Source organism: Protopterus annectens, chromosome 10.part0 (assembly GCF_019279795.1).
Source record: "Protopterus annectens isolate FY-2018-M chromosome 10.part0, PAN1.0, whole genome shotgun sequence".
NCBI classification, from domain to species: domain Eukaryota; kingdom Metazoa; phylum Chordata; order Ceratodontiformes; family Protopteridae; genus Protopterus; species Protopterus annectens.
This window is the reverse complement of record NC_056744.1, coordinates 1,794,959,616-1,794,979,261: the sequence shown is the minus strand read 5'-3', so window position 1 is coordinate 1,794,979,261 and position 19,646 is coordinate 1,794,959,616. Positions and strand designations below refer to the sequence as shown.

At 43.9% G+C, this 19,646-nt stretch overlaps 1 protein-coding gene across 5 annotated transcripts in view; it reads right to left on the bottom strand.

The window, feature by feature from the left end:
- Positions 1–19,646, bottom strand: part of FBRS (fibrosin) — a 1,655,257-nt gene that overhangs the window by 683,987 nt on the left and 951,624 nt on the right. For all 5 annotated transcript variants that reach the window (XM_044086630.1, XM_044086634.1, XM_044086633.1 and 2 more), the window contains one exon: positions 17,537–17,584. In XM_044086630.1, coding sequence (XP_043942565.1) covers positions 17,537–17,584 — 48 coding nt within the window. The remainder of the gene's footprint in view (positions 1–17,536; positions 17,585–19,646) is intronic.

Below are 19,646 nucleotides of genomic sequence, written 5' to 3'. Positions count from 1 at the left end.
CCCAAGCAGTGGTTTACCTGGCTAAGTGTAAGGACTGCCCAGCATTTTACATAGGTAAAACCCAACGTAAGCTGGCAAAGAGGATATAAGAGCACACTTATGAAATTAAGACAGGCCAACGAAAAGAATGCATTATATAGGCATATTAAAATTTACCCTCAACACACCTTTAAATTCGTAGTCTTAGAGCAGGTTAAACATCACAATAGGGGAGGACCTTGGAAAGTTTATTTAGAGACCAGGGAAACAAGGTGTCAGATTTTTACTGATGCAAGTTGCCCCCCTGGTTTAAATGAACTGGTATCTATCACCAGTACATTAAAGTTAAATGTTTATGATAGATGAAATATTAATTAATATAGTTTCTTTTTATCGTGTACTTTTTATGTACATTTTATGTCATTTTTATGAAAGTATATTTATCAACTAAGAACACATTTGACAAACTTGAAAAAAGGTCAGTAATTATTGGATCAGTTTCTTGATGTAATTCGTAGCAATGATCAAGTGTCCAATGCACTTTTCTATTGGTCTGTTTGTATCAGCTGCTAATACAAAAAGGTTATGGTGATATATCCATTTGTCTGAAGAAGTCTGGTGATGTGCACCAGAAGAAAGCGCTCATCTTAATAAATTTATGTGGTTTGTGTGCCTGATGCAGCCTGTGCTCATTTATTTTATTTTACTCTGCTTTTGTGGTTTTTGCTGCTCTCAGGAATACAATTTTTTGTGTGGGTACTAGTTTGGATTTCTTTTCATTGACAGTATACCCCAGGCAGGTCAGTAGGTCCTTTGCAAAGGTCACGTGCTGTAACAGCTTTTCCTGACTGACTGCCTGAATCAGGCAGTCGTCTTAGTAGGGGTAAATTTTAACATTTCTTTGTCTGCAGAAAGCAATGGCAGGAGCCAGATATTTTGTGAAAACTCTGGGAGCACTGGATAAGCCAAAGGGAAGCGCATAGAACTGAAAGTGCAGTCATCCTGCCCTGAAGCGTAGGTATTTCCTGCATAATTCCCTGATTGGGATGTGTAGGTAGACCTCATTTAGGTTTAGGGTGGCTTAGCCAAGCATCCTTGGAAAGCATTGGTAGAAGCTGCTGGAGGGTGAGCATTTTGAATTTTGGTATCACCAGTAAGGTGGTTAGAATGGATGGATTGAGGATGGGTCTCCATGTGCCCCCTTTTATGGGTACCAGGATGAGTGTTCTGCAGGGACATTCTCTACTGTCCTCAGAGAGCAGTGAAAGGACTTGCTGTCTGGCCTCTGCCCACTGATTTGGGGGAAGATCTGAAAACCCTTCTGGGGTTGGCAGAGTGTGGAAATAAAATCTGTATCCCTGGGATACTATGTTGAGGACTCAGCGGTTGTTGGTAATGGTGGCCCAGTTGCTTGCGTGGAAGGAGAGCTTTCCTCTTAGGGGCAAGAGCATGTGAGCAGAGGGAGGGGGTGGAAGTGTAAAGTCCTTGAGAGTTCTTACCATAAGGGGATAGCTTTGCACTCCCTGGTTTTGAAGAGGAGGAACTCCATTGCTTAGATCTCTGCATTCCCTGGGGCTGTTTGGGGGGCCTGCTTCCCCTGGGTCTGGGCTGTTCTGATCTGGAGGGGGTAGGAAAGGACCAGTGCTTGGAGAGGCAATGCCTACTGAACCTCGGTGGCTGAACCTGTAAGAAGTCTGTCTGCATAGATTTAGCTTTTTCTTCCATATTTCTTAAGACCTCTTCTGCCTTGGTGCCAAATAAATTGTCTTTGTGCAAAGGTGCGTCCGATAATTTGAATTTGACATGGTCTGGTAAGGGCTGTTCCTTAAGCCAAGCATGCCTTCTAAGGGCAGAACCAGTGACCGCTGCCCTGCAAGATGCTTCTACGGCGTCAAAACCACATTGTAAGGTGTGCTTAACTACTTGACTTGCAGAATGCATTTACTCTTGTAACTCTACTTTCTGCACAAGCAGGGAAAGAAGATATATTTGTTTGAGGAGATCCATGGTATGTTGTTGATATTTCAGCATATGAAACAGACAATTTAATGCTCTAATAGCAAGAGTAGCAGAGGTGTATACTTTTTTTTTTTTTACCCCATCTGTCTAATGCTCGGGAATCACTATCTGAGGGGCTGGGATTCTTAGATGAAGTTGCTTTGATTCCTTTAGGTCCTTGAGAGATGACCTCGGGGTCAGCAGTAGGATTTTTGAAAAGAAATTTGTAAGAGTAAGGGACTCTATAGTACCGGTCAAGTTTTCTGGGAGAAGGAGGGAGGGTGTCAGGGGTCAGAAGGTCTATTCCATAAAAACATCATCCACAACCATCCAGGACAGCAGGGATGCCCAGAGGTCTGTGCTGGGGAAGATCTAAGAATTCACAGAGTCTCTTTTTTTGTCTGATGGTAGTCCTGACATTCCCATTGGAAATGCTCCCTTAAATTATGTAGGGTTTCCCCAAAGGAAACATCCTCTGGTGAAGAGGCTGAAGGGATGGATTCCTCTGTATCAGAATCCTTATAAGCAGAGAGAGGTTGCGTATCTTCATATTTAAATGCATCAGCGTCATCGGACTCCTGTTCAGATAAAACTACTGGAGACAAGTCTCTTTCTTTTGGAAGGGGTAGCCTGGCTTCCCCTGATGAACATTATAAGGTTTTCCACCATTTTAAGCATTTGAGACTGAGGCAAGGAAGCAGGTGCCTGAGCTTGGGTGGTCTTTTTTTATGTGTGGTTCGTACCCTGGGACTTAGAAACTCGGTAGTTTTCTAAAGAACTGTAGACACGAAAGAAGTCATCTGTGTCGAGTATTGGTAGTACAAAGTACTTCCTCTGAAGCCGGTGCCAGCTTAGCGGCTCCAGACCCATCCAAGGTCGAGACATCTGCAGGATCCTTAGTCAGAGAGTCTCGCGGCATACTGGAGTCCAAAAGGGTCTCGGTAGTGGCCTGCGAATCCACAGAAGTGGGCAGCAGGGGCTGCAAGAGAGCCTCACTGAGGACCAGAGAATTGACAAAGTACAGTTTTGTACCTACCATAAATGTAGATGTTAGAGTGTTCGCCCTGCTGCAGTCATCACACTTGGGTTATCCTGTCGTCAGGCGGTCCCGCAGTCGGCTGGAATTCCAAAGTCTTGGTCCGGCGTCGGTTGCGGTCGCCTCTTCCCTGACGTCAGTGCACCAGGGGTATATATAATGCAACCAACGCCATTTTCTTCAGTTTTTCTTGCCCCAGATGTCAGGTGCCCCCCAAAAAGGTGGTCAGAATTTAGAACCAAATGGAGTAACCTCTGCACAAACACAAAATCCCTTCAGCTATAAGCCAATACATCAGTAAGGTATAGAAGAGATTTAGCCAGTAGATCAGAGGGGATGGAGGGAGGGTAACCTGGACTGCAGCAGGGTGAACACTCAAACATCTACATTTATGGTAGGTACAAAACTGTACTATGTTCGTCGTGTTACCCTGCTGCAGTCATCACACTTGGGTTGAATCCCAAAGCTAAGGAAGGGGGGAGGTATCATAGAGGGTTAGTGGAGGCTATAAGGCCCTGCAGAACTGCAGTGGCGAAGCCCACCCTGGTCTTAGAGTAAAGAGGCAAGTGATAGTGTTTGGTAAAGGTGTGTACTGAACTCCAAGTTGCAGCTTCTAAAATCTCCTTGGTTGGAACCCCCTGAGAAAGGCTGTAGAGGTAGCTGTTACTCTGGTAGAGTGGGACCTAATGTTAACAGGGACTGGTTTCCCATGATGGGTATAACAGAAACGTATGCAATGACCTATCCATTTAGAAATGGTTTGCTTTGATATAGCCTTCCCTTGAGAAGCTGTAGCATAGGATACAAAGAGTTGGTCAGATTTTCTGAAAGCCTTAGTTTTGTCCAAGTAGTACCGAAGTTGCCTGTGAATGTCCATGGAATGCAGGAGTCTCTCACCTTTGTTCTGTGGATTTGGGAAGAAGGTGGGTAAGTGGATGGTTTGATTTAAAGCCACACTGGAAACCACCTTAGGCATAAAGGAAGGATTAGTTCATAGAGAAACTCTGTCTCTATGAAAAATGAGGAAAGGTTCCACTGCCATTAGTGCCTGTAGCTCTGAGACTCTTCTAGCTGAAGTTATTGCTAGGAGCAGGGCAGTCTTCCATGATAGGAACTGAAGATCTGCAGAGAAAGCTGGTTCAAAGGGAGGTAGCGTTAGTTTTTCCAGAACAAAATTGAGGTCCCATGTTGGTGTAGGAGCTCTCCTGGGTGGTCTAATGTTTTTGCCCCTCTGAGGAACTGCCTTAGAAGAGGATGTGAAAATAAAGGTGGATCCGTGTTGTAGTGAGCTGAAATAGCTGAAGCATGGATTTTAATGGAGGAAAAAGAAAGTCCTTTGTGCAACATCTCAGCTAAATACTGTAGAATGTGAGGCATGTGAGGCTGAATTGTGTCTTGGCCTTTAACTTGGTTCAAGGCACAAAACCTTTTCCATTTGTCCGAATAAGCCTTCCTGGTGCTTGGCCTTCTGGCTTCCAGAATAACATCCAGAACTGCTTGGGAAAAAGGAGCTGGTTGGATGTTTAGTTGATTTGCCATGCAGCCAGATTTAAAGTTTTGAGCTGGCTGTGAAGAATCTGATTGTTTTGTTGTGTGAGCAAATGGGGGATTTGAGGCAATATCCATGGTGGGCTGTGGGCCCATATTTCTCAATAGTGGGTACCAGTGCTGGCGTGGCCAGTCTGGGGCTATGAAAATCATTCGTGGTCTCCTTTTTGACTTTCAGAAGAACCTTTGTGAGGGGAGGCAATGGAGGGAAGGCATATACTGTCAGGTTTTTCCAACTGAAAGAGTGCGTCCACTTTCCAAGCTTGATGGTGAAATGTCCTTGTACAAAATTTTGTTAGTTGATAGTTTTGAGGACTGGCAAACAGGTCTATGTCTGGAAGGCCCCATTTCTGAGTTATCATTGCAAATATCTGTGGATCTAGTTTCCACTCGTGGGGATCCTTGATGTTTCTGTTGAGGTCGTCTGCCAATGTGTTTTTCTGTCCTGGCAGGTAGTGAGCTTGTAACTGAACTTGGTAAGCAAGAGCTGTGTTCCATAAGATCATTGCTTGCCTGAATAGAGGGTAGGAATGTGTACCCCCTTGTTTATGTACCACATTACTGTGGTGTTGTCCGTCTTTACTGCAAGTTATCCTGGATGTAATAGATCCTTAAAGGCCGTCAGAGCTTTCTGTACAGCTAGCATCTCTTTTTGATTTATGTGCAGATTTCTTTGATCTGCAGTCCATAGGCCTTGAATGCATTGTACTACCATGTGCGCCCCCCCAGGTGTAATCTGAAGCATCTGTTGTGATAGTTCGCCTGGCTGGGGGCAAAGTGAAAGGCTGACCCTTGTTGAGGTGACATGCCTGTGACCACCATAGAACTTCCTGTTGTAGGCAGGGAATGAGAGATCATTGTGTCCAAGCTGTGGCTGTGTTGAGACATTACGCTTTTTAGGTACCACTGTAATTTCCTCATATGTAGCTTTGCAAATGGTATTAATAGTATCCAAGATGCCATGAAGCCCAAGGCCTGCAGAATTTTTCTTGCAGTTAATTGGGTCTTTGTTGCCATTGTCTTGAAATATTGAGTCAGTTGTAGTGGTTTGTCTGGCGTACAATAAGTCTTCTGGGCCGTTGTATTCAAGCTGGCACCCAGGAATGTCATTATTTGTGAGGGTACTAATTTTGACTTCTTTTCGTTTACTGTGTACCCCAGGCAGTTTAGTAGATGCTTTACAAAGGCCAGATGATGCAAGAGAATGTCTTTGCTTTCTGCTTGGACGAGGCAGTCGTCCAGGTATGGATATATTTGAATTCCTCTTTGTCTGCAGTATGCAATTACTGGTGCCAGGCATTTTGTAAAGACTCTGGGCGCAGTAGATAAGCCAAAGGGCAGTGCAGAGAATTGGTAATGGGTTGAACCTGCAATGAAATGGAGGTATCTTCTGCAACTTTGTCTGATAGGGACATGCAGGTATGCCTCCTTGAGGTCCAATGTTACTAGCCATGCTTCCTTGCCCAACATGGGAAGTAGCTGCTGTAGTGTTAGCATCTTGAATTTGGGTACTTGTACGGTGTTTAGAATTGAAAGGTCCAGAATTGGTCTCCTGGCATTGTTCTTTCTGGGCACTAGAAAGAGTCTTGAGTAAAATCCTTTGCCTTGCTTTCGAGTAGGTACCAGTTGAATGGCTCTCATGTCCATGAGAGCTGTAATTTGCTTTTGTGCCTCTGCCCATTGATTTTGTGGCAGGTTTGGCATTCCTCTTTTCAATGGCAAGGTGTGAAAATGGAATCTGTATCCTCGTGAAATTATGTCTAGGACCCATTTGTCCTTTGTGACAATGTGCCAGTTGTCTGAAAAAAGTGCGAGTTTTCCTCCCAAGGGGGCTGCCAAGAGAGTGTTGCTTGGCCAGATGAGGTGCAAGTCATTGAGTTTGCCTTCTGGTAGATTGGGACCGGTCTTCTCCTCCCTTCTGTGTTGTAGTGCCCCATTGGCAAGGTTTGTACTGGGCCTGTGGTTGCCCTCTGCCCCTTGGGCGTCTGTATTTACCCCTCTGTGGTCTGTCAGTAGCTGGAAAGGACCAATTTTTTGTTGACCAGTTTCTGCTGAAGCGAGGGGGTTGTACCTGTAGGAAATCTTTGACTGTCTGCATAGATTTTGCCTTATCCTCCATTTTCTTTAAAACTTCTTCTGCTTTAACTCCAAAAAGAACATCCTGCTGAAAGGGAGCGTCCAGTAGTTTTGCTTTAACATGATCAGGCAGAGTTTGTTCCTTTAACCAAGCATGCCTACGTATAACAGACCCAGTGACAGCTGCTCTGCAGGAGGCCTCCAGAGAATCAAACCTACATTGTAAGTTATGTTTGCCCACCTGCTCAGTGGCGTGCAACAGATCCTGTACTTCTTTCAATTCAGATTGTTGAGGGAGAGTGGTTATTCTTTGCTTTAACTGAGAGATTAGGAATTGCTGATACTTAAGCATGTGAAATTGGCAATTCAGTGCCCTCAAAGCTACTGTGGCTGAGGTGTAAACCTTTTTCCACCACTTGTCTAGTGCTCTGGAATCCCTCTCAGAAGGTACTGGGTTTTTAGCCATAGAAGCCTTAGCCCCCTTGGGATCCTGGGAGGTAGTCTCTGGGTCAGCTACAGGGCTTTTGTAAAGAAATTTGTGGGAATCAGGCACTCTAAAGTATCTGTCAGACTTAGCCGGAGCAGGAGGTAGAGAGACTGGGTTGAAACTGGATTCTAAATGAATATCATCCACAATGTCCAAAACTGGTGGGATGGCTAGTGGTCTGTGTTGGGGGAGTAAAAGAAACTCTCTGAGCCTTTTCTTCGAGTCAGAGTAATCCTGACCTTCCCAGTGAAAATGTTCCCTCATAGTGTGTAAAGTTTCCCCAAAGGAGTAGTCTTCAGGAGGAGAAGCTGAGGGAATAGAATCCTCAGCATCAGAATCTTCATAAGGAGAGAAGGAGTAATCTTGGTCCTCAGAGAAGTCTGAAGAAATGGACACTTGTTCAGAGGATGCATAATCTTCCTCTTGTCTAGGCCTTTTGTTAGGAGGGGGCTGGGAACCCCTGATTAGAGAAATCAAATCTTCAGCCATTTTGAGCATCTGTTTCTTAGGCATAGGGCCTTGAACAGGAGACTGAAGTGCAGTCCTTTTAGATTTAGTAGGAGTCTTCGACTTAGAAAACGTTTTAATGGTGAGTCTCGTCGGTCTGAAAACGCCTTCAGAAACCGATGGCATTTCTGCAGTACCGACGTCTTTTGTAGCAATGTTGTCGGATGGGCCTGAACTAAATGGCTGCGTCGGCCTGGTGCATTCCGCCAAAAGTTCCGTACGGTCTCGGGTTCCAGATCTGCGGTAGTCAGGGGCATGCTTCGGAGACTCACTGAGGACAGGAGACCGGATCAGCAGAGGCCTCGGAATCTGGCTTAGGCCTGGGCTGTCTGTCCTTACCCTTGCGTTTTTGTGCACGCCGGTAGTCGGTTGCTCCGACAGCATGGTGTAGTTAAATTTCCTACCGTAGTGTCGTGCGAAATCAAAGCATCTTTTAATAGTACGCTTATTAAACCTAGCACAAAACTGACAAGTAGTGACGTCGTGGTCTGGGCCTAGGCAAGGTATGCAATAAGAATGAAAATCCTTATGAGGTATTTGCTTCCCACAAGAAATACAATTGTTAACTTTTTCTGACATCGGTCTGAGGCAAGAAAAGTTTCCCCAATGGGGTACTTAGCTTTATAGAAGACTTCGGTCTGAAATACGAATTCGAAAATCTCAGGAGTTGGCCGATCGGCACTTGCGAACTGCTTCTGCTTCGGGCACCGCGAGGCAAGAAAGACTGAAGAAAATGGCGTTGGTTGCATTATATATACCCCTGGCGCACTGACGTCAGGGAAGAGGTGACAGCAACCGACGCCGGACCAAGACTTTGGAATTCCGGACGACTGCGGGACCACCTGACGACAGGATAACCCAAGTGTGATGACTGCAGCAGGGTAATACGATGAACATCTAGCTTAATGGAAGCATTGTCGGCAGTCTTGGACCTGTTTGGTCTGTCTCTGTCTTTATCCTTACGTTTTTTTGGAAGATCAGTTGTCGGATGGCTTACCAAAGCCATACTGGAATTTGAGGACTGACAGTGAAAATATCTAGCTACAATAAGGGCCCGACAACGTATAGTTCTGGCGTTGAACAAAGCACAAAAGCGATAGCAGGGGGCGTCGTGGTCTGGGCCTAAACAAGTGACGCAGTAAGAATGAAAATCTCAGTGTGGTACTTGCTTTCCACACGCAAGACAATTGTTAACTTTTTCCAACATCGGTTAGAGCAAAAAAGTATCCCTAACGGGGTACTTAGCTTTAGAAGACTTCAACTTCAATTTGGAAATGAAAAACTCAGGTAGCGGCTGGCCGGCACTCGTGCAAACTGCTTCTGCTTCGGGCTCCACGGCAAGAAAGACTGGTGTAATGACATCGGCTGCTTGCTTTTATACCACTGTCTACCTGACGTCAGTACTGGAGTGACAAGAACAGCCACAGAAATACTAAGCTTCTGCTATTCGGGCCGACTGAGGGCTACACTGGCAGGGATAACCCAAATGTGATGACTGCAACAGTGAAACACAAAAAGTACAGTTGTGTACAATTACCATAACTGTAGATGTTTAGAGTGTATTCACTGTTGCAGTCATCACTTTTGGGTTATCTGCATGCTGTAGCCCTCAGTTGGCCTGATTAACAAAGTCTTGGGTCCTGCGTCAGTTGCTGTCTCATCCTCCATGACGTCAGGTAGTCAGGGGTATAAAGCATGCAGCCGACACCATTACATCAGTTTTTCTTGCCCCAGATGTCAGGTGCCCCCTTAATGGGAAGGGATTAAATCTATAAATCTACAAGGTTATACCTCCAACAAAAAAGCAAATACACAAAAAAGCTTTTAAAGAAAGCAAAGGAAAGTAGAGGTATATCCAAAATAAGAAGGGGGCTGGAAGAAGGGTAACCAGGACTGCAACAGTGAATACACTCGAACATCTACATTTATGGTAAGTGTACACAACTGTACTATGTTCTTCGTGTTTTACTGTTGCAGTCGTCACTTTTGGGTAGATTCCCAAAGATAAGGATGGGAGGAGAAATTTAAATAGAATTAGGACCAGCTAAAAGGCCCTACAAGACTGCAGTGGCAAAGCCAGCTCTGGATTTAGAGAAAATTGGCAGATGGTAATGCTTGGTGAAAGTATGTACAGAACTCCAGGTAGCAGCTTCTAGGATGTCTCTGGTAGGGACGCCTCTGAAAAAGGCTGTAGAGGTAGATGCAGCCCTGGTAGAGTGGGGTCTGAACCCTGTGGGATAGGTTTTCCATGGTGTTAGTAGCAGAAATGAATGCAATGGCCTATCCATTTGGAAATGGTTTGTTTTGAAATAGCCTTCCCCTATGCCCCTGCAGCAAATGCCAACAGCAGTTGATCATATTTCCTTTGAGGTTTAGTTCTGTCCAAGTAGAATCTAAGTTGTCTGTGCACGTCTAAGGATTGCCTAGGCAATTGTTCTGTGGATTAGGAAAGAAGGTTGGCAAATGTATGGACTGATTAAGGGCCACACTGGATACCACCTTAGGCATGAAGGAGGGATTGGTCCTGTGGGACACCCTGTCCACATGAAAGATGATGAAAGGCTCCACTGCCATGAGGGCCTGTAATTCAAATACCCTTCTAGCTGAAGTGATTGCTAAAGGGAAAGCTGTTTTCCAAGAAAGGAATTTTCAGTCCACAGTGGCAGCTGGCTCGAAAGGAGGAAGTGTGAGCTTTTACAATACAAAGTTGAGGTCCCGGGCTGGAGTTGGGGCTCTCCTGGGTGGTCATAGATTTTTGGACCCTCTGAGGAACTGCTTAAGCAGTGGATGAGAGAAGAGGGGTGGGTATAATGAGCTGAGATGGCTGAGGCGTGAATTTTGATAGAGGAGACAGGCCCTTATGAAGCATCTCAGTTAAGTATTGTAAAATCTGAGGTAAATTGGGCACTGTAGTGCTCATCCCTTGAGATTGGTTCCAGGCACAGAATCCTTTTTTTAGTGAGGGATGGTAAAGGAGAAATTATGTAATTAGCCAGGCTGCTAGATTCAGTGTTTGAAGTGGAGGGTGCAGAATTTAGTTCTCCTGCTGAGACAATAGAGTAGGAGTCTTGAGGCTGGTGCCATGAGGCCAACAGTGACACACTGCGCAAGAGGGGGTAGCAGTGTTGGCGTGGCCAGTCTGGTGCAATCAAAATCATCCTTGGTTTGTCTTGTTTGATCTTTAGTAGTACTTTGGAGAACAGAGGCAGAGGAGGAAAGGCATAAACTGATAGGTTTTTCAAGCTGAAGGACAGAGCATCCACTTTCCAAGCTTGTTTGCTGGGAGTCCTTGTGCAAAATTTGTCCAAATAATAGTTTTAGGGGAGGCAAACATGTCTATATCTGGGCTCCCCCATTTGCTTGTCAACATGTTGAAAATCCTTGGTTCCAGTTTCCACTCGGGTGGGTCCATGAGATTTTTTCTGCTTAGTTCGTCTGCCAGTGTATTTAGTTTTCCTGGCAGGAATTGAGCATGTAGATGTATGTGACAGCTCAGGGCTATGTTCCACAATGCCATGGCTAGTCTGTAGAGGAGGTAAGTATGTGTACCCCCCTGCTTGTTTATGTACCACATAACAGTGGTGTTGTCCGTCTATCATTAATTGTCCTGGAAGAATGTGGTCCTTGAAGGCTGTCAGAGCATTCGGTACAGCTAACATTTCTTTTTGATTGAAATGCAGGTGCATTTGACTTGGGTTCCATTTGTTCTGAATGCACTTCCCTGCCAAATGAGCCACCCATGCATAATCTGATGAGACTATTGTTAGGGTTTGGGTGGCAAGGGGTGTTGTGAATGGTAGTCCCTTGTTTAGATGGCACGCCTCTGCCCACCAAAGAAATTCCAGGCGTAGGCAAGGTATGATAGGAATCACTGTTTCTAGATCCTGTGAATGTTGACACCATAGGCTTTTTAGGTACCATTGTTGTTGTTGTGTCTTTCGGCTTTTCCTGGTTAGGGGTCGCCACAGCGGAACTCCGGTCCGCTAATGACTGGTAGTTGATTTTTACATGCCGAGTTACCAGCCCTGATGTACAACCTTCAACGAAGGTACGCCCATTCACGCATGTCTCCACACAGAAGACGGTCTAGCTGAGAATCGAACCGGACAGCGTCTTACTGTGAGGCGACAACGCTACCGCAGCACCACCACCGCGGGTTTTTTAGGTACCATTGTAGTTTCCTCATATGCAGTCTTGCATATGGAATTAGAAGAATGCAGGAGGCCATGAACCCCAAGGCTTACAATATTTGCCTTGCAGATAACAGGGTTTTCGTGGCCACTAGTTTGAAGTAGGTTGTCAGATTAATTTGTTTCTCTGGCTTGAGGAAAGCCATCTGGGAAGTTGTATTCAAGCTTGCTCCCAAGAATATAATTTGTTAACAGGGTACCAGGTGTGATTTCTTTTCGTTTATAGTGTACACCCCAGACAAGTTAGCACTCTTTGTACAAAAGCCAGATGATTCAAAAGTATGTCCTGGCTTTCTGCCTGAATTAAACAATCGTCCAGGTATGGGTATATTTGAATATTTTTTTGCCTGAAAAATGCAATGACTGGGGCTAGGCACTTTGTGAATACCATCAGCGCAGTAGATAAGCCAAAGGGCAGTGCATAGAATTGGCAGTGACTGAAGCCTGCTTTGATGCATAGATATCTTCTGCAAGATTCCTTGATTGGCATGTACAGGTATGCTTCCTTTAAGTCGAGTGTTGGCATCCAGGCATCTTTTCCTAGCATGGGAAGCAACTGAATTGTCAGCATCTTGAATTTTGGAACCACCAAAAAGGTGTTTAGAGTAGACAGGTCCTGGATAGGACGCCATACATTGTCTTTTCTGGGTACCAGGAAAAGTCTGAAGTAGAAACCTTGTCCATTTTCCTCTTCTGGTACAGTTTGAATAGCCTTCATGTTTAAGAGAGAGAGTATTTGCTTTTGAGCCTCTGCCCACTGATTTGGGGGTAGATCTGGCCAACCGTTGGGTGTTGGCAAAGTGTGAATGTGAAATCTGTATCCTTGGGACACTATATTTAAAACTCATTTGTCCTAGGTAATGAGTTCCCAGTTTTTGGCCTGCAGACCAATCTTTCCCCCTAAAGGAGCAGTCAGTTGAGAAGTGCTTGGAAGTTTTAAAGTCAAGTTATTGAGGCATTTTTCCATAGGGGGAGTCTTACTACTCCCAGATTTGGAAGCGGAAGCACCCCACTGCTCAAGTCTTGTGCGTACCCTGGGACTGAAACCTGGGGTATCTGCTCGGTCTCGGTTTGGATTGAGAAGACCTGGTAGGAGCAGGAAAGGACCAATTCTTAGAGAGCCAATGCCTACTAAATCTTGGAGGCTGAACATGTAAGAAATATTTAACAGTTTGCATAGATTTAGCTTCATCTTCCATCTTTTTAAGAACTTCCTCAGCTTTATTGCCAAACAGATGGTCCTGATTTAAGGGAGCATCCAGCAGTTTAGCTTTAACATGATCAGGCAAAGATTGCTCCTTAAGCCAAGCATGCCTTCTAAGTACAGACCCCAGTGACAGCAGCCCTGCAAGAGGCCTCTAAAGAATCAAACCCACATTACAAAGTATGTTTTCCAACCTGTTCAGCAGAATGCATCAAATCCTGTAAATCCTTATTTTCAGCACAGTCAGGAATCAACCTAATTTTCTGTTTAAACAATCCAATAATATGTTCTTGATACTTTAACATATGAAACCAACAGTTTAAGGCCCTAATAGCCAAAGTTGCAGAAGTGTAAACCTTCCTACCCCATCTATCCAGCACCCTTGAATCTCTAGCAGAAGGGGTAGGATTTTTGGCAGTAGAAGCCTTAATGCCCTTGGGTCCCTGTGAAATAGTCTCTGGATCCGCAACAGGATTTTTAAACAGGAACTTGTGAGAATCAGGAACCCTGTAATATCGGTCAGGTTTTCTGGGAGCAGGAGGCAAAGAATCAGGGGCCAAACTAAATTCCGAAAAGGCATCATCTACATTGTCTAGTACAGGAGGTATAGCTAAAAGGCCTATGTTGAAGCAGGAGTAAGGAGTCCCTAAGCCTCTTTTTAGAATCAGAGAAATCCTGGTTTTCCCAGTGGAAATGCTCCCTTACAGTGTGCAAGGTTTCACCAAATGAGAAATTCTCTGGAGGAGAAGCAGAGGGAATAGAGTCCTCTGCATCAGAATCCTCATAAGTACATAAGGGTAAATCCTGATTATCAGAAGAATCAGAATCCTGGTCAGAAGATTCATAAACAAATTCAGTCCTAGGTCTCTTAGAAGAGGAAGGTTGGCTTCCCCTGATTAAAGTTATAAGGTCTTCAGCCATTCTTTGTTTTTTAGGCATAGAGCCCTGAGCATGCGGCCTGGGCGTCTGTTTTCTAGGCAAGGTTCGAGGTTTAGGCCTTAAAGAAGAAGGCGATGTCGGTTTAATATTCAAGTCCGTAGGCCTGAATACACTCTCAGAAGCCAGTGCCTGCACAGCGGCTCCAGACCCATCCAAGGTAGAGACATCCACAGGTTCCACAGTTGAAGCACCTCGCGGCATACTGGACTCTGAATGGGTCTCAGTAGAGGCCTGCGAGTCAGAAGTAGCGGGTATCAGGGGCTGCGAAAGCGCCAGAGTACCGGCAAACTGGCGACTGGCTTAGGAGAAGCGTCGGCAGTTTTGGACCTAGACGGCCTGTCTCTGTCTTTACCTTTGCGCTTTTTCGGAATACCGGTAGTCGGATGGCATACCGACAACATTTCTGGATAATTGAACAGAGAACCAAAATATTTAGGGTCTATATTAGATTTTTTTTTTAAATGTTATTTTTATTTAACATTTGTTGACCAGAAAAGTCTGACTAGGTTCCACAGAGCCTGTTTTCAGCAGAAGCCTGGGGAGAAATGCTCCAGACACTTAAAAAAGCGAACGGTGATTGATCGAACTTATGCAAGCGAAAGCTTAAAATATCGAAGCAACAGAAACCCAAATTTTTTCCTAGGGAAAGAATTTGGTTGCCCGTTTCTGTTGCTTCGGTATTTTCAGTGCTGTGGTGGAAAGTTACGGGTCAGGTTCAGATAAGTGTGCGATTATGTGGATGCGAGTGTTAGGGTGGGTTAGGTGAGTTAGGGTTAGGGCGCGGGTTAGGTATGTGTGCGATTGTGTGAACGTGAGGGGTTAGGGCGAGTTAAGTAAGTTAGGGAGCGGGTGAGGTGAGTGTGTGATAGTGACGGTGCTTAGGGTTAGGGTTTGGGTTAAGGTAAGTGGATAGTTAGTGGTGTGTGTATAATTTAGTGTAGGGTTAGGTGTCAGATTTTAGGTGTATGCGTGTGGATTGCTGTTTGTTTGGTGTGTGTGTGTGTGTGTGTGTGTGTGTGTGTGTGTGTGTGTGTGTGTGTGTGTGTGTGTGTGTGTTTTGGAACAGCGATTTTTTTTCCCTAGGAAAAAAAATCGCTGTTCTGACAGTTCTAGATTGTAAGCTTTTGCTTACAAAAGTTCGATCAATCATCTTTCGCTTTTTTAAGCGTTCGGTGATCTAATGTAGACCCAATATTTAGAGGCAAAAATATACCAACGACGGACAGTGAGTTGATTAAATAAGGCACAAAACCAACAGCAAGGTATGTCGTGGTCAGGGCCTAGGCAAGGAACACAGTACGAATGAAAATCTTTGTGAGGTATTTGCTTTCCACAAGTAATGCAATTACTAACTTTTACTGACATCAGTAAAGAGCAACATAAAGTTTCCCCAATGGGGTACTTAGCTTTAGTTGAAGACTTCGGTTCTGAAACTCGAAAACGAAAATTTCAGGAGTTGGCCGACCGGCACTTGCGAACTGCTTCTAATTCGGGCACTGCACGGCAAGAAAGACTGATGTAATGGCGTCGGCTGCATGTTTTATACCCCTGACGACCTGACGTCATGGAAGAAGGGACAAAAACCGACACAGGACCCAAGACTTTGTTAACCAGGCCGACTGAGGGCTACTGCAAGCATACAACCCAAAAGTGATGACTGCAACAGAACATCATCAGTACTGCAAACAGTCTAAACTTTAGTCACCTGAAAAATACTTCCAGACTGGAGGCCACTTCACATTGTTTTTGATACTTTGTTGAAAACTGTCAAATGGCCAGACAATCTACCAAAGCATCAAAAACAAGGTCAAAGGCCAAACAATCCAAAGAAAACCATCTTCAGGCAAGACACCGCTCCCAGAGTACAATCCCCTGCTCATACAACCATTCCAAGAGGTAAAAACACCAAGACATCAAAACAGCAACTTCCTTCTGTTTCTTCATCCATCCAATAACAGGAAAAAATAAAACCATACACTGACCATGAAACAATATGATGTCAAATATCCACATTATGACCAGTTCCAAAGAAATAATCTAGGCAAAGTTCCAAAAAATAGAGTGCAAAGATAATAGTGCTGAACAATCTGTCGCCCACTTGTAAAGCTCCACCATCACCTGCCTATTTTGTGCGTTAAGCCACAGTTCTGTTGTCCACTAAACCACAATACTCCACAATGGCAAACACACACACTGACCGTGGGGTAACTACAACCCAAATCCAACAACTGCCTGAGAGGGGGTGATGGTACAGCATAACTTTCCACTCAGAGGGAGATGTTCTTCCTCAGAGCAGGTCAAGATATGAAAGTATGACCACAATGGATGATTACGTCCACACTACTGAAGCCAGCAGCATTCTTCCACTTCTCACCTCTTTGTGCCACATTCAGCACCAACTCAAACAACAATAAATGTTTGTCAGGAAGATCACCCCCGACCATCATCATCTCTGGGAGTAAAACAAGCAACACTATTACTTTTAGCCTTGACCTTCAAACTTATTGTCCCCACTACCAAGCAAAGTAAACCTGAAAGCATCCAACTACATCCTTAGGTCATAAAAACAGAGTGCACTAATCTCAGCATGGCTGAAGTCAATCTAACAAATGGGGAAAAAGCATTTTCCAAAATTGCTTCATCTACTCGAAATTAGATGTTCAGTGTATGATAATCTGAACTCCTTCAGAAAAACAAACTGAATGAATGTTTACAATCTTCACGAGTGGTACAGATTCAGGAATGATGCTTGCAGTAGCATTCAGACTTGACGCTTACATTTATAGTTCATCCACGACTGCATTATGTGCCTTTTCTGTCCTGTAATATATACTTAGAAACTGTAATCCACCTGTACTCCTACATACTGATGCAGACAGACTTATACTTAATTACCCGTCTTATTTTCAAACACGTACCTCCATCTGGCTTAATAATGGACCTCAAAAATAATTCTGTACATCACTGAGCTGTTTTAGAATTTTCTAGTGCAGTGCCATGTACTACTTCCTTCTGTGACACACACTGTGTGTGTTTTTGGCCAAAGTCATGGCAGAAAACTGTTACTGGACCACCTTACTTGGTTATAAACAAATATATCTCCATCTCAGCAGGAGCTTGTTTTCTGTGAGGAATATTACTGCTAACTTATGTCTGTTACAGCCCTGGTGTTGTCATTTTTGTTTCTCCCCTCACCTTAACCACTTGGGAGGGCCTATACTTTTCTTTATAAACTGAGCTTGTTTACAGTGCATCAGCTCCAAGAACCCCACACCCCTGACTTAACTGGAATCATTCCACGTGTCTCACGAACATAACTCTCTCAATACACACCTTGGCCTTTACATGCTTGGGGGGGGGGGGGCTGTGGATGTCCAGCTATCTTACCTTTGCATCACTTCTTTGAAGACTTAACCTGCAGTTGACCCTTGACTGCCAGCAATTTTTCAGCATGTCAGTTTACTATCTAGCAAATCAGCAGTCTCAGTAAAATGACCTAAACGAAATATGTGCTGCATCAATGTGTAAAATAAACAGAAAACGGACTGCCAGGCAATGTATATTATACTCACGTTATGTCGGTATAGGCTGTCAATCTTTCCTCCAAGACATTTTTCAAACTGAAACAGGAAAAAAAAACATATGAAGACCTTTAACTATTTTGACAGCCGACAGTTCTATTTAAAGCATTTAACTGATGAGATGCGAAGCCCAGCAAGAGCAGCCTACTCAAAAAAAGTAAATAAAAAAAAAAAACGGTGATTAGTGTGCTACAACATCAGTTCTGAAGTGGGCGTAACCACAAGTCAACGCACAGTGCTTACATCACTAATATGTTACTACACATTAACACATGCTGCCTTTGATACTTTACTGCAAAGATGATGCAACAGCTTAATTACAATATAACTGTGTTCTAATCCAACCACAGTGATGTGTCCAGTGCTCAAGTAACCACCGTGTCTCAGAACTGTTTGTTCTAGAATGTGATATCCATGAGGCCCAAGTTAAAGACAGTAAAAAGTGAAGCACAATGTTTTCACGAAGCCAGTGATTACTACTGTGTGTCTGAAAGGCACAGTAACAACTCTCAAATGGCCTCACTCTTAGACAAGGATTTATCTGTAATACCAATGTTGCACAGTAATATAACCTCAGAGTGCCTTACACTTGCATAAAGATTTGTAATACTAATACTACGGTGTGTATGACCAAGACATCATAATACAACCCTCCATGTCCTTACGTTTACACAAAGATTTGTTTGCAATAGTACCAATGCTGCACAGTAGCACAATCCCCAAAGGCCTTTACACTTGCACAAAGTTTTATTTATTCATAATAATAATAATGATATTACTACCACCATGTGGGTCTCTGACCAGGACATAGTAATATTACTGGCCTACAGCTCAATAAACAGGTCTTTTGACTCTGTAGAAGTGCTCAAAGACTACACAGCAGCAAGAAAAAAAATGGAGATAAAACTACATTTTGCAACTGGCTCGATGGTGTCAATTAGTACACTTTCCGATGCTTTACAAATGCAAAATTAAATCCTGACAGTAGCATACTCCAGGCTATGAAAGTGCAACTTTATGCAGAAATTCCCTCACTAAATGCATCTGCACAGATGCAGAAAAATTACTGTGAAAAAACAACAATGCAGTTAAGCAATGTTAAGACATAAAATGAACAATGTTTAAATTCTTTCCAACATAAAGCTTCACATACGCTTCAAAGAATACAAAGTAAAGCCATCTCAGAAGCAGCCAGGCAGCTAATCAACCTCATTGGCCCCTTCTGGAACTGCCATAGACCATTTGTTTCATGCTACGGATTCTTTTGTTCTTCACCTTATTTCATGTCCTAGTGAAAACTGTACCTCCTTTTTGTGTACATACAAACTACTGAAGAGAAAGAATACTTGTGCAAAATCGTACCATAACTATAGATGTCCCTCTATTCTTTGTTGCAGTATGCTTTACATATGGTCTTCTCCCTTTAACCTCACATCTTTTGGGCTTCTAATACCATGATGGGAATGGATCCCATTCCTAAGTCAAAGTACGATTAAAGTTCATGAAATTAGTACTGTTTCACCTCGTTGAAGTCAGCCAAAAGTGCTCTTTGCAGCACCCGCAATGTGCCCAGTAATGACTCCTCCTGCAGTTCATACGGAGTTGCATGTATTGGTAGCGTATCTAAAGATTTTAGACTCTTTTCATAAGACCCATTGCTTCTACTATCGGAATTATCTGGGTATCCATCTACACTGCTCTCATTTCTGCTTGCAGATCCTGATATTTTATAACTTTGGCTCTCTCTGTACACAGGACACTGTAGTCACTGGGTGTGGCAATTTCAATGATCAATGCTACTCATGTCTTCTTTTCCTGGACAACTATATCCGGTTTTCTAGCATCTATCTTTTGAATTGTTTGCAATGGATGATCCCATGTGATGCAGACTTCTTCATGTTCTATGATGCTTTGTGGCTCATGTTTCAAGTGCTTTTCAGCCACTTCAAAATCATGTTTGCACAATCCCCAGTGCAACAGTCTTCTGCCATCAGTACATCACAACCGGCAACGGGGTGCGCGACTGTTTCCAGTTCGGTTTTACAAAACCTACACTTCGTCTGTTTCGCCCACATGTTCAACTGACTTTGTAAACCAGAGT